Source organism: Priapulus caudatus, unplaced genomic scaffold, assembly GCF_000485595.1.
Source record: "Priapulus caudatus unplaced genomic scaffold, Priapulus_caudatus-5.0.1 Scaffold1378, whole genome shotgun sequence".
Lineage (NCBI taxonomy): Eukaryota > Metazoa > Priapulida > Priapulimorpha > Priapulimorphida > Priapulidae > Priapulus > Priapulus caudatus.
Window position 1 is genome coordinate 13348 of NW_014578439.1, and position 11736 is coordinate 25083.

An 11736-nucleotide genomic window follows, 5' to 3' on the forward strand; every position below is an offset into this window, starting at 1 on the left:
GGGGGCAGGCAGGGTGGGGGAATGCAGGGGTGATGGGTGGAGGGGTGTTGGGAGGCAGGAGTGGTGTGGGTGGGGCAGGCATGGGTGGAGGGTAGGTGGGTGGTAGGGGTGGTGGGAATGAAAGTTAGTAGGGTGGAATTGTGGAGGGTTGGAGGAGTGGAGGGAGAGGTGGTAGAGAGGGGGGAGGAATTGGAATGGAGCGGATGGAAGCGATGGAGGGTTGGAGGAGTGGGCGACATTAGATGACCGGGATGCGTCACCTGGATCTGAATCTGGATCGTTTTCTGCGTAGCCCACGGTTACGTGGATAATATAACGCAGGGATAGCTATATAGGGAACGCTATAGCTAGCCATGGGGTGTGACCTAGCTTGTGCTCATGCGTGCGTGCGTGCGTGTGTGCGTGAGCAAGGCTCCATGCTGCTTCCCAACCGATTCCTCAATAAAAATTGCATAGGTCGCACCGTCGGTAAAAACATTTCTTTGAGAGGACGGCACGTTACCTCTTCAAGCTGATAGTTTTTATCTCAAGGTGATTATTCTGTGGCATACTGTAATCAGTGTTAGAGCTTTAAAAGAAAAACCACTCGCCAAACTGGGCAAGTGAGTCAATAAGTTAACTCGCCCAAACGGAAACTATACTCGCTCAAATTTTAAAACAAAAATGCTTGTCAAACAATAGTGAAAAAACACAAAAACACCATTGATTTAACTACACATGTAATTCATTGATCACGTTTCTCAAAAACTCAAAGAAAAACTCTCCTCTGAAAGTTCGTGTTTTCATTTTCATTTTATTTACTTTTATTCTCGGGCTGCTTTGCCCCATCAATGAAACGCCACGTTACGCCAATTTTATTGACTTGTTAACACCAAGGCGAGCCAGTAGTAGCGCCGTCGCTACACTACCCTCGATGCGTACAGGGCAAGAAATTAGCCAAAATGTGAACAGGCCCACCCAAAATTTTAGCAGGCCCTTAGACAAATGCAACAGCTAGGCCCTTACAAGTTTGAACAGGCCCTTAATTGTGTTCAATTTATTCCATGATTAATACAAGTATTAGCTTTGTGTTTATTAGGCATACCAGGCTTGTCACAAGTAGCAGGGTAAACCAAGAAAGTAAGCGACTGTCTGCTGCCGCAGGCTGCACACGAACAGCAAAGCTGCGAGAGGGTTGGTTCAGGAAGTGGACCCTGATAAGGGGGGTCAGGGGGCCCTCCCCCGGGATTTTTTTTTGTAAAATTACACCTAGCTCTTAGATGCAATTTCCTGCACTCTGAGGCAGCATTTTTAAACAATCTTCATCACAAAAATATCACTTTTGAGTTGAGTATTTTAATCTTTGGGGGACACCAAAGACTAAAATACTTACTTAAAAAAAGAGAAACATGAACTTCAAATTGCTGAGAGTTGAACTGCTCAGTCTCTGTCACTGTATTTGTGCAAGTACAATGCTAAGGCAAAGTAATGTGGTTAAAAGTTAACCTATCTGCCAACTGAATAGCTAACACGGCCTCGACGCTTAATTATTTTCAGATCAGATAAATATATATATATAGACAGATAGATATATATAGATAGATAGATCTATATATAAGATATAGAGATATATATCGATATTATACACTCCTGATATTACAATATTATTATACATGGAAAATCGTAATGAAATTCACACAACGTGTATTTTTGCGTGCCGGCACGATCATTGCGTGTCATTCCCGATTGCAGCTTTTTCATCAATTCCAGGAAAGAATTTTGCTGTCCTCCTCTGATCCTAGCGGTGCCCACCCCCCTATAATGAACGTGCCCAACGTGACTTTTAAACAATCCTGCACTCCCCCCCCCCACACGTGCATCAATCGATATGCTGCCCCAGGCAGGTATACACAGCCACGCTGTGCTGGGGCTGCACGCTTTCGCGGGCTGCTTTTTTCGGCGACCTTTGATAATATAAAGTGAGGATGTCGTGTGGTAGCCGCCCTTCACAATCGCTACAACTGTATTTCACCAATGTTTGGATATTATAACGAAAGGAACCAACATTTGATTAAAGTTTTAGACAATTATTTTTACTCGCCAACATGGGCGAGTCAGCTTTAGCATTTACTCGCCCGATATTATTTTCACTCAACATTGGCGAGCGGGCGAGTGCCAAGCTCGTTCGCTGCTGTAATCTGGGGTCCAAAATTATCTTTCATTCATCTTTAAAAATCTGTAATTTACATCATTTTAGAAATTTCTGCACGACAAAACATTCTGGGATCCTAATTTCATACACTAACACAATCAGAGTTAAGTGTCTTGTCACGAGACAGGAGTAGTAGATGTGCATGGTAGGAACTAGACCGAATAATTCTGTCCCATATAACCTTTTTTATATTTTGGTGAGGGCTATTGGGACAGAACGGGGTTCATTGAAATTTTGTGAGATCGCGTGCAAAATGCATGTGCTGCTAATGCGGCCCGTACGCCGCTATTGGCGCGAAAAAAAACCTACCGTTCTCTTCTACATGGCTTTACCTTGCTACTGATATGTGTATACAGTCACTTCAATGGTTATTCTCTTCTTAAAAGATTGTTTTTCAGAAACCCCGCTTCATTTAACTTTAGTAAATTACGTTCGCCATTTACAAACAATCAGACCAATCAGAGCGAGTCTATCAGCCCTCCTGCAGCGCCACAGATACAAGCGAGAACCAGGGGCTATTGTAAGACTTGCTCTGATTGGTCTGATTGTTTGTAAATGGCGAACGTAATTTACTAAAGTTAAATGAAGCGGGGTTTCTGAAAAACAATCTTTTAAGAAGTGAATAACCATTGAAGTGACTGTATACACATATCAGTAGCAAGGTAAAGCCATGTAGAAGGGAACGGTAGGTTTTTTTTCGCGCCAATAGCGGCGTACGGGCCGCATTCGCAGCGCATGCATTTTGCATGCGATCTCACAAAATTTCATTGAACCCCGTTCTGTCCCAATAACCCTCACCAAGATATAAAAAAGGTTATATGGGACAGAATTATTCGGTCTAGGTAGGAACTAACGATCAATCTAATGAAATGTGCCGTTTAGAATTAACTTGCGTTTCCCCGAACTTGTACTTCCTACGTAAAAAGCTGGGTATACATATAAACCCGATCAATTATTTTGCACATGACGTCATGTACCTCTAGGCGAATATACGGACAACCTTATCATTAACTTTTGTAAGAATGAATGTTTTTTTCTGCACGATTCAAGAAAAAACCACCTTTAATTCACTCCAACGTGGCGCTGTCGCACGACTCCGCCACACGAGGGCAGCACCGTCCAACAGCCGGTGGGGAGGCAGTGCTGTTCACACATTCGCACACCAGCTAGCATCAAACACAATGGCTGACCACACCGACGAATCTACAACGCCAATATTCACCGCAGAGCAGGCAAAAGGTGACTCGCGTAGTCCATCTCGCAATTTGCTTGGCACGGACTAGTGTACGCAGTTAGATTAGGAGGATACTGGTTATGTGTTTGGTTCCCGTAGTGTTGTATAGAGACAGTGGTGGTGCCGATCGTACAGCATGCGACACAAACAAAAACAACCGGTCGCCAAGTACTAACTAATCAAATATTACGAGGTGTTAAATGATAAAGTTACACGCGTTTCGTGCGAAGGAAATATAGCGTAATTAACTAGTACGTACTGCGCATCTTTCTGATGTGAGTTTGTCTGTTCATCGCGAGTTTTTCACAGAGAATTCAAAATGCATGACATTCTTCTCTCACGAAATATCCAATCTCTTTCGTCCGATAGAGGGCGCCATAGTCGCGTTCTGGTTATAAGCACCAAATCATCCAGAACGGCCCAAAATTCTCGTGTTCCTACGATCGTTTCCCACGCAGTCATAAAAACCTTAGCAGAGTATATCTATATAATGATTCCTTTCATCTCTCTCGTGCACCGTTAAAATAAATGTGCTATAGAGACTTACGTTCTAATTTCTTAATGCCATCAACAACGAACCGCTCCCAACTCGTTGCAAACTTTTAATCCCTCCTCCTCACTCACCGCCACCTCCTTGCTCATGTATCTTCCTCTTCCTCCTCCTCCATCACGTATCAGAGTATTTAGTTATTGTGATTCCTTTCGTCTTTCTCGTGAGCGAGTAAAAATAAATGCTATAGATATAGGCCTACATGTACTAGGGTTCTCCAAGAGCAGCCAGCGACCCGCCAGGCTATCGTCGAGCCCGCCATCCTAAAATGCACCCGCCACTCTAAATATCATAGCCGCCATGCTAAAAGCATGTTAAAAGCCTTCGGCGATTTTGCAACTATTACCGTAAAGGCAGCACCCCCATTCTATAATGAAAAAGCTTGGAGAACCCTCTGTACGTTTCCAATTCAGCAGCCCTCCTGACGCGCCATCCGTCCCTCCTCCTCGCTTACGTACCTTTCTCCTCCTCCTCCTCATCCTCCTCCTCTTCCTCCTCCTCCTCCTCATCCTCCTCCTCTTCCTCCTCGTTCTCATCCTCCTCCTCCTCCTCATCCTCCTCCTCATCCTCCTCCTCATCCTTCAATCCTCCTCCTCCTCTATCCTGCTCGTTCTCTCCTCCTCCTCCTCCTCCTTCCTCGTTCCTCTCGGTGGTGTCGAGGGGCGGCCGCGGGCGTCCTCTGCCGTGGGGGCCGTCCGTCCTGGCTTGGGCCCTCGGGTGCGTGGTGGGTCGCTGCGTGGGGCCGGGGGGCGGTGCGGCTGGCATCGCAGAGCTTCTCATCGCGTGGCCGTGCCGGGGCGCTGGGGGCCTGCGCTTGCGTGGCGTGCGGCTGGCGGGCGCTCGCGGCCATCCTCCTCCTCCTCACTCACGTATCTTCGCGTTGCGCAGCTGCCCTGGTGGACATCCTCGAGGCGTTTAAGCAGCCTGACAACGTGACTAAGATGGAGGAAGCTCGCGACAACGCTGGCACGGACATGATGCAGACAATGATGGTGGTCTTCCCCATCGCGACGCAGATACAGATGGAGGTGATACCGCACTATGGCTTCCCCGCCGATGGAGAAGGTGAGTGAGGGCTCCTCCTCTGAGGAGGAGGAGGTGGCGGGTGTCTCCCTTCCCGTAATACCTCGGGGGGGGGGGATGGCTGGTTGGCTCCTCCTCTTCCGAGAAGGTGGCGGGTGTCTCCCTCCCCGTAATATCTCAGGGGATGGCTGGTTGGCTCCTCCGAAGAGGAGGAGGTGGCGGATGTCTCCGGATACTGATCCCGATACTTCGAGGATGGCTGGCTTGCTTCTCCCCTGATTCAGACAAGGAGATTAGGGGCATAGCCAGCCTTTCCAGGAGGGAGGATTCCTTCCAAGAGGGGGATTCCTTCCAAGAGGGGGATTCCAAACCTACTATATTATACTAATAAAACTTCGTTAAAATTTTCGTTTCATGCTTTTATATATATACTGTATCAGATATGTGCCATTTTGATACAAACCAGGGGGGATTCCGGAAGGCCTGGAATCACCCCTGGCTATGCCCCTGGAGATGCCTCCCCTTTCGATACCCTGGGGATCGGGATGGTTGTTTATACGATGTGTGCGTCTCCGAGAAAAACAATCATTGTTCACGTTGTTATTGGCTTTCACCAATCGGGATATTAATCTAACGATAATGAAACATTTCTACGTATTTACTCGGTCCAGCTGAGGCTTGCAGGCCGTATCAGTGTGTGATTGCACTCACCTGCGTTGCTCTGTGCTACAGGAATCATCAAGTTTGCCCAGATTGTGCGCAGCTTGGAGAAGGAGAGTGCAGAATTGGCGGAGCTCAATGAACAACTTAGATCGATTTTCATTCCAAAGATGGCAGCACCGGTGACGTAACCCGACCAACGCCCCCAACAGTACGCAAGCCTTCCCGGCCTGGATGAGGCTCTTGATATGTTATGTTGCATGAGATTTTCCCTACAAATTCTGCCAATTATGTTAAGTCCAGATAAAATTTTACTGCGTGTTATAAGCCCAGATAAAATTTTACTGCGTATATTAAGCCCAGATAAAATTTTACTGCACAAGTTAAACAAGATACTTCTCTAATTGTAATTGTTTATACCAGTAGGCATGCTATGGGTTGTAAGTTAGCTGTTTTTAAGCAAGCTGTGATGGCTTGGATTCACATACTCGACGTAAATTATGTGTTTTTACGAATAAATTATATCTATACTGACTGCTTTTTGCTTGTAAAATAAATTATTTTTCATAAATTGCTTGTCTCATTTCCGTTCTTCTTTTTCTCTCAGACTTTAAAACAATGTTGTTAAATAAATTGGTAAATAAATTGGTATTTTCTGATCAAGATAATAGGAAAGTGCAGTTACAATTTTTAAATTGAATTTCACATCTTTAATGTAAATGCATACATGTTTTATACCTCTTGTGCAGAAATCTGGTTAACAAATAAATGAGTGAAAGCTTTTGGGTTGTGCAAACCCTATGATGCTTATAATTATAACCTGTGGCTAACCCGTGTTTTTCTATTGCCAGTATTAACCTGGTTTAGTATGGCAGAATAGAAATTAGATAAAACGGACGATATTCTAAACAGGCCCGTAGCCAGCTTTCTATTGGGGGGGGTTCGTTTTTCAATGTTGGCAATTTGCTCGGCAGGGGCGTGTACAGGATTTGTACCAGGGGGGTCTAACCGTAACCCATAGTTACGAGCACGCGAAGGGGGGGTATGGGGAGCCCTCCCCCAGAAATTTTTTAAAATTACACCCCCTCAGATGCGTTTTCTGCGCGAGCAAGGGGGGGTCCGGACGACTCCCTGGACCCCCCCTGTACACGCCCCTGCTCGGGCGCGAAGCGACCAGGCGAGGGAGCCAAGCGACCGAGCGGGGGGAGGGTGTGGGAGGGGGGTGTTCACTGTTCACCCTCCCGCACGATGGATATTTTGCAATTATTACACTAAAATGGAGCGACCTGAGGTGAAATTCTTGGGGGGAGGGGCTTGGGGGGGGGGTTCGTTCGAACCCCCCGAACCCCCCCTGGCTACGGGCCTGTTCTAAACACAGCTTAGTAGTGACGATGGATATCGGAAGTATTATGTTCTCTATCCGAGATGCAGGGAGAAGGAAGACGAAGAAGACTGATGTCACACAAAACACTTTTTGTCCGATTGTCCGAGAGCATCCGGATGTACAACGTATTTATTACGTCTAGTTAACATGGCCGTATATAGATGGCGTATCACTAGTTAAAGAAACACTGTACAGCAATTACTCTAAACCCAGCTCAGTACATGACACCTCCTCCCCTTTTAGTTAGGAAACACCATTGATCAACCAGAAAATTGTTCTGAAAATCCAAAATGCCCAAAACAAACACAATACTCGTTACAATGAAATGTACCAATTACATGTACCAATGAACACACTACACATACTGGTGTACTACTCTACAATACTAACACGACCAATGTGCACCTTCTTAAAGGCATAATAGGCCCATTGATTATGCAAAGTTGACGAATGCTACAGTAACTGGCACCTTCTGTAGTTAATAAGTACATTACCTTATAGCCAAACGCGTATTAGTTTGTCCAATATCACTGCTAATTACTAAGAAATGTCTAATTGAAATCTGTAAATTTGGTAATCTGGCGCCAACGCTAAATTGGTTGGCAAGCAAAATAGCCTCGAATTCAGTTAGGTGACGTCACATGTTGCTACGGGTGTTGCGCAGAGAATTGTTTGTCCTGGAATGCTTATAACGACTAATGAGCTAGTAGAATGTATCTTTGGGTGTATTCTCGGTATTGATGCCCAAGTAAATAACCGTGGGTGCTAATGAACGGGTACCCACATGTCTTCAATTTCAGACACAGGTGTATTCCTTTGACCAATATACGTAAATATGCGTAGTGCCGTCTGCTTTCCATGTTTAGTCTGTGGACGTGGTTAGTCTGCGATCCCCTTATAGTGTTGGCCCCCAACACAGCCTACTTCATTATCACGAGCGTCCGTGACTCGTACGTGGATTCCACGTTCATTACAATTAGAGATAACTGTTACGTATACAGTTACGGTACTGTACTATCACTAGCATTGCGTACGGCCGAGCATGCGTGCAAAAATGTCCGGTGCACTATAAATCTGTATCACACCTGTTTCGCCGTATCCGGTTTCGAAACTGTAGACAAGTCAGTCAACTGATTTCCTGGACTGCGGATTTCAATTAGACATTTCTTAGTAACCAGCAGTGATATTGGACAAACTAATACGCATTTCGCTATAAGGTAATGTACTTATTAACTACACAACGTGCCAGTTACTGTAGCATTCGTCAACTTTGCATAATCAATGGGCCTATTATTCCTTTAACTGGTAAAACACATCAACTTGAAACCCTGAAAACACCATAAAAATGGTAACTCTGGTTTTAGACTGTAAACAACCACCACGATTACATGCTTAGAGATCAAGAATCACACGCGGTATACGGATACGTGTAGATCTGCGCACGGTAAGACGACGCTGAGGCCAGGGAAAAGATACAGAATCCCTAGATGGACTTATGCTGACGATAAGAAATCCAAAGGAAAGCATGTAAGGCTCGTGCCTATCCCAGAATTTCAGAAGCTGGAGGCACAGGGGATTCGGGGGGAGCAGACGGTACTCCCAAGGGATGTGATGAAAGTACCCTTGGTTATCTCCCACAGAGGAGAAAAGCCTACCCTGTTGTTGGAGGATCAACAAGTGGAGGAACTCAAACCAGTGGAGGAGAGTGAGACACAGCAAGGACAGCAGTTGGTGAGCGTTCTGGCCGGCATGGCACCCACAAAGTTAGCTGAGCACCTACAGAACCTACTGGATAGAGTAGATACGTACGACTTTGAAATTGAGCACCGGAAGGTACACCATCACCAGAATGCGGATGCGTTTTCACGTAAGACGGTAGGAAAATGTCCGAACGAGAACTGCCCAGATAGCAGGGATGGAATGATGGGAGAGGATGCCCGACCAGCGATGGAGATGCACTCAGGGGAAGAGGAAACGCACGTTCGTGAGGAAGAAGACGAGGAAGGTAGTAGCGATGAACCACCCAGCTGCAGTAGGGGACGAGAGGATTCTACTTGGAGAGATGAACCACTGAGTCGTAATGGGAGGTGAGACGATTCTTCATGTGAGGATAAGGAGCAGCGTGGTCAGGTGTTTGTAGTGACCGATGGAGAGCGAGAGGATCGCAGAGAAAATCCCGAGGATCATGGGGAAGACCATGATGTATGGAACCCAGAAAATATTAGGAGATTACAGGATAAGGACCCTGTGATTGTTTTCTTCAAGGAACGAAAAGAAGCGGCGTTGGACAGACCTGAGTTTGCAGAAATTGCAGGAATGGGATCGGAGGCAAAACCGTACTGGGGACAGGAATCAATTACAGGTTCAGGAAGGTAAATTGTATAGACGATGGGAGACGCCATGCAGTCACGCCGACTCATCCCATACTTCCGCTGGTGATACCTAAGGAATTGCAAAGATAAATATTTCAGCAATTACATTACCATCGTACAGCAGGACATCAAGGAGAGAAACGGAGTAGATCCAGCATACAGCAACGGTTCTACTGGCCACACTACACGAAGGATATCTAGAGATGGTGCCAGTACTGCACTGTCTGTGCTCGGAGGCAACCTGGAAAAGGGTTGAGAAGGGGAAAGTTAAAACAGTCGGAAGTACGAGCGAGTCGAGAAAGAAAAGGGGAAGGCAGAGGAAAGGTTGAGGGGAGTAAGAGTAGAATTGGAAGACAAAGGCGTATCCGAGGGCGGATACTAACAGAAGTTGGGGGGAGTGTAGAGATTTCGGGGGTGTGTAACTCACATGAGCAGTAGACTAAATCAGGATGGATAGTTTAAACTTGCCGTATAGATAAAATAACCATATATAGACTAAGGACAGGATAAAATATGGACAGCACCTAAATATATCAACACCTGGGATGTGTCGATCGTGAGGGTTTAGAAAAGGTACCATTTATTTGGATATTAATTCATGCTAATTGGAACATCACTTTGTTTGGCACATTCGTTTCAAAGTTGAAGTGATACAAGATGGTTTCCTTTTTCTTTCCGGTCAATCAATAAATATATTTATCACATAAAAATATCGCGTCTAAAATAGATATGGCACTACTAAATTATCGATTTTTTTTGTTTGCGTTTGTCTAATGTCTCTTATATACAGACCCACATGTCGTGAGTGTATATAAAAAAGTACCACTGAATTATATATTAATTCATGTTAATTGGAATAACGCATCGTCTGGAATGACATGTTTGCGAGCGTGTGCGCGCGTGTGTGTATATATTATATATATATATGCAAGAATATTTTTATATTTATATATGTTATTCTGTTATTGATTTATTTATGCAGCGGTATAACTATATAGCAGCAGGTGTTAGCTAGCTCCTTGTCAACAACAACAACAACAACAACAGCAACAACAACAACAACAACAACAACAACTATAGCGCCACAAAACTGCCGCAGAAATTCTTTCTCGTTAGAGAAACGCGCGAACAGACCCGCGCATTAAGATGATCGAATAGACGAAGGATCCGTGGATAGATGGCGCCACTCACTTGTAGACGTCGTTTACTTTCGGCAGCTCGATCATTAATCTGATTACAGATGACAGATGAAATCCAGAAGCCGCCGTTCTCATCGTAGCTATAACGGACGATGCCAGGTTACTGCCAATTATTCTATTGCTAACGAGCATGGGGTTGTTGAGCTTTAATTATGAAGTGAATGCAAAATGACATCTCACTGACATTGATGTTTTACAACGGTAGGCGTTAGAGATAGAGCGTCAGTATAAGGATTATGGTAAAGGTCAGGGTTAGGGTTGGGGTTAGGGTTGGGGTTAGGGTTAGGGTTAGGGATAAGACTAGAGTCAGGGTTAGGGTTAGGGACAAGGTTAGGGATTGTGTAATTGATAGCATTGGGGTTAGGGTTAGGGGCAGGATTAATATAAAGGTCAGGGTTAGGGTTAGGGTTAGGGTCAAGGTTAGGGATAGTATTAGGGTCAGGGTTAGGATTGGAGAACGTATTCGAATCAGGGTTAGGGTTAGGGTCAAAATAAAGGTTATTGTTACGGTAAGGATTAGAGTTAGAGAGCTGTTTCTGCTCCGCTCTGAAGCGGGTGCACACTTTTCGAGTTAGTTCGTCCAAGTTATGTAAGAGGAATAAATGTTACCCCGTGTTTTTAGCAGAGGTGCCGCCGGCGTTCATATAGCGCTGTGTCAATTATTATAGAAAAAAATCGCGGACGATCGAATAATATCCTCCTGTTTGCTTGTATTATACCCTATTACACCATACTAAATTAATATCAATTGTTGCCTAAGGCATCATAACCATATATAACTCTATATATTGCAATGTCATTGTGACTTTGCCATTCTACCTTGACCCCTTAGTTGCAGATCTAACAACTTGGGGTGACATATTGGCTTTAAATTGTTTTCAGCGTTACAGGAAACGTGCGTTATGACGCCTCTCAATAGAAAGATGAAGTGTGTAACGTTTTTACTAAACGGAGTTTTTACGTACGTCTGTTAGAGCGATCATTACAGAGAAATATAATAAGAGATAGAATATATATACATATGTATATATATATATATATATATATATATATATATATATATATGTATATATATATATATATATATATATATATATATATATATATATATATATACTATATA

The 11736-nt window shown here is 44.5% G+C and overlaps 1 protein-coding gene across 1 annotated transcript; it reads left to right on the forward strand.

Annotated features, from left to right (window-relative positions):
• Positions 1 to 3322: 3322 nt before the first annotated feature.
• On the forward strand, positions 3323 to 6232 carry LOC106816442 (protein C10-like). Its single transcript, XM_014821062.1, has 3 exons — positions 3323 to 3430; positions 4864 to 5040; positions 5731 to 6232. The coding sequence occupies exons 1-3, from the start codon at positions 3373 to 3375 to the stop codon at positions 5847 to 5849; spliced, it is 354 nt and encodes a 117-aa protein (XP_014676548.1). The 5' UTR covers positions 3323 to 3372; the 3' UTR covers positions 5850 to 6232.
• The last annotated feature ends 5504 nt before the right edge of the window (positions 6233 to 11736 follow it).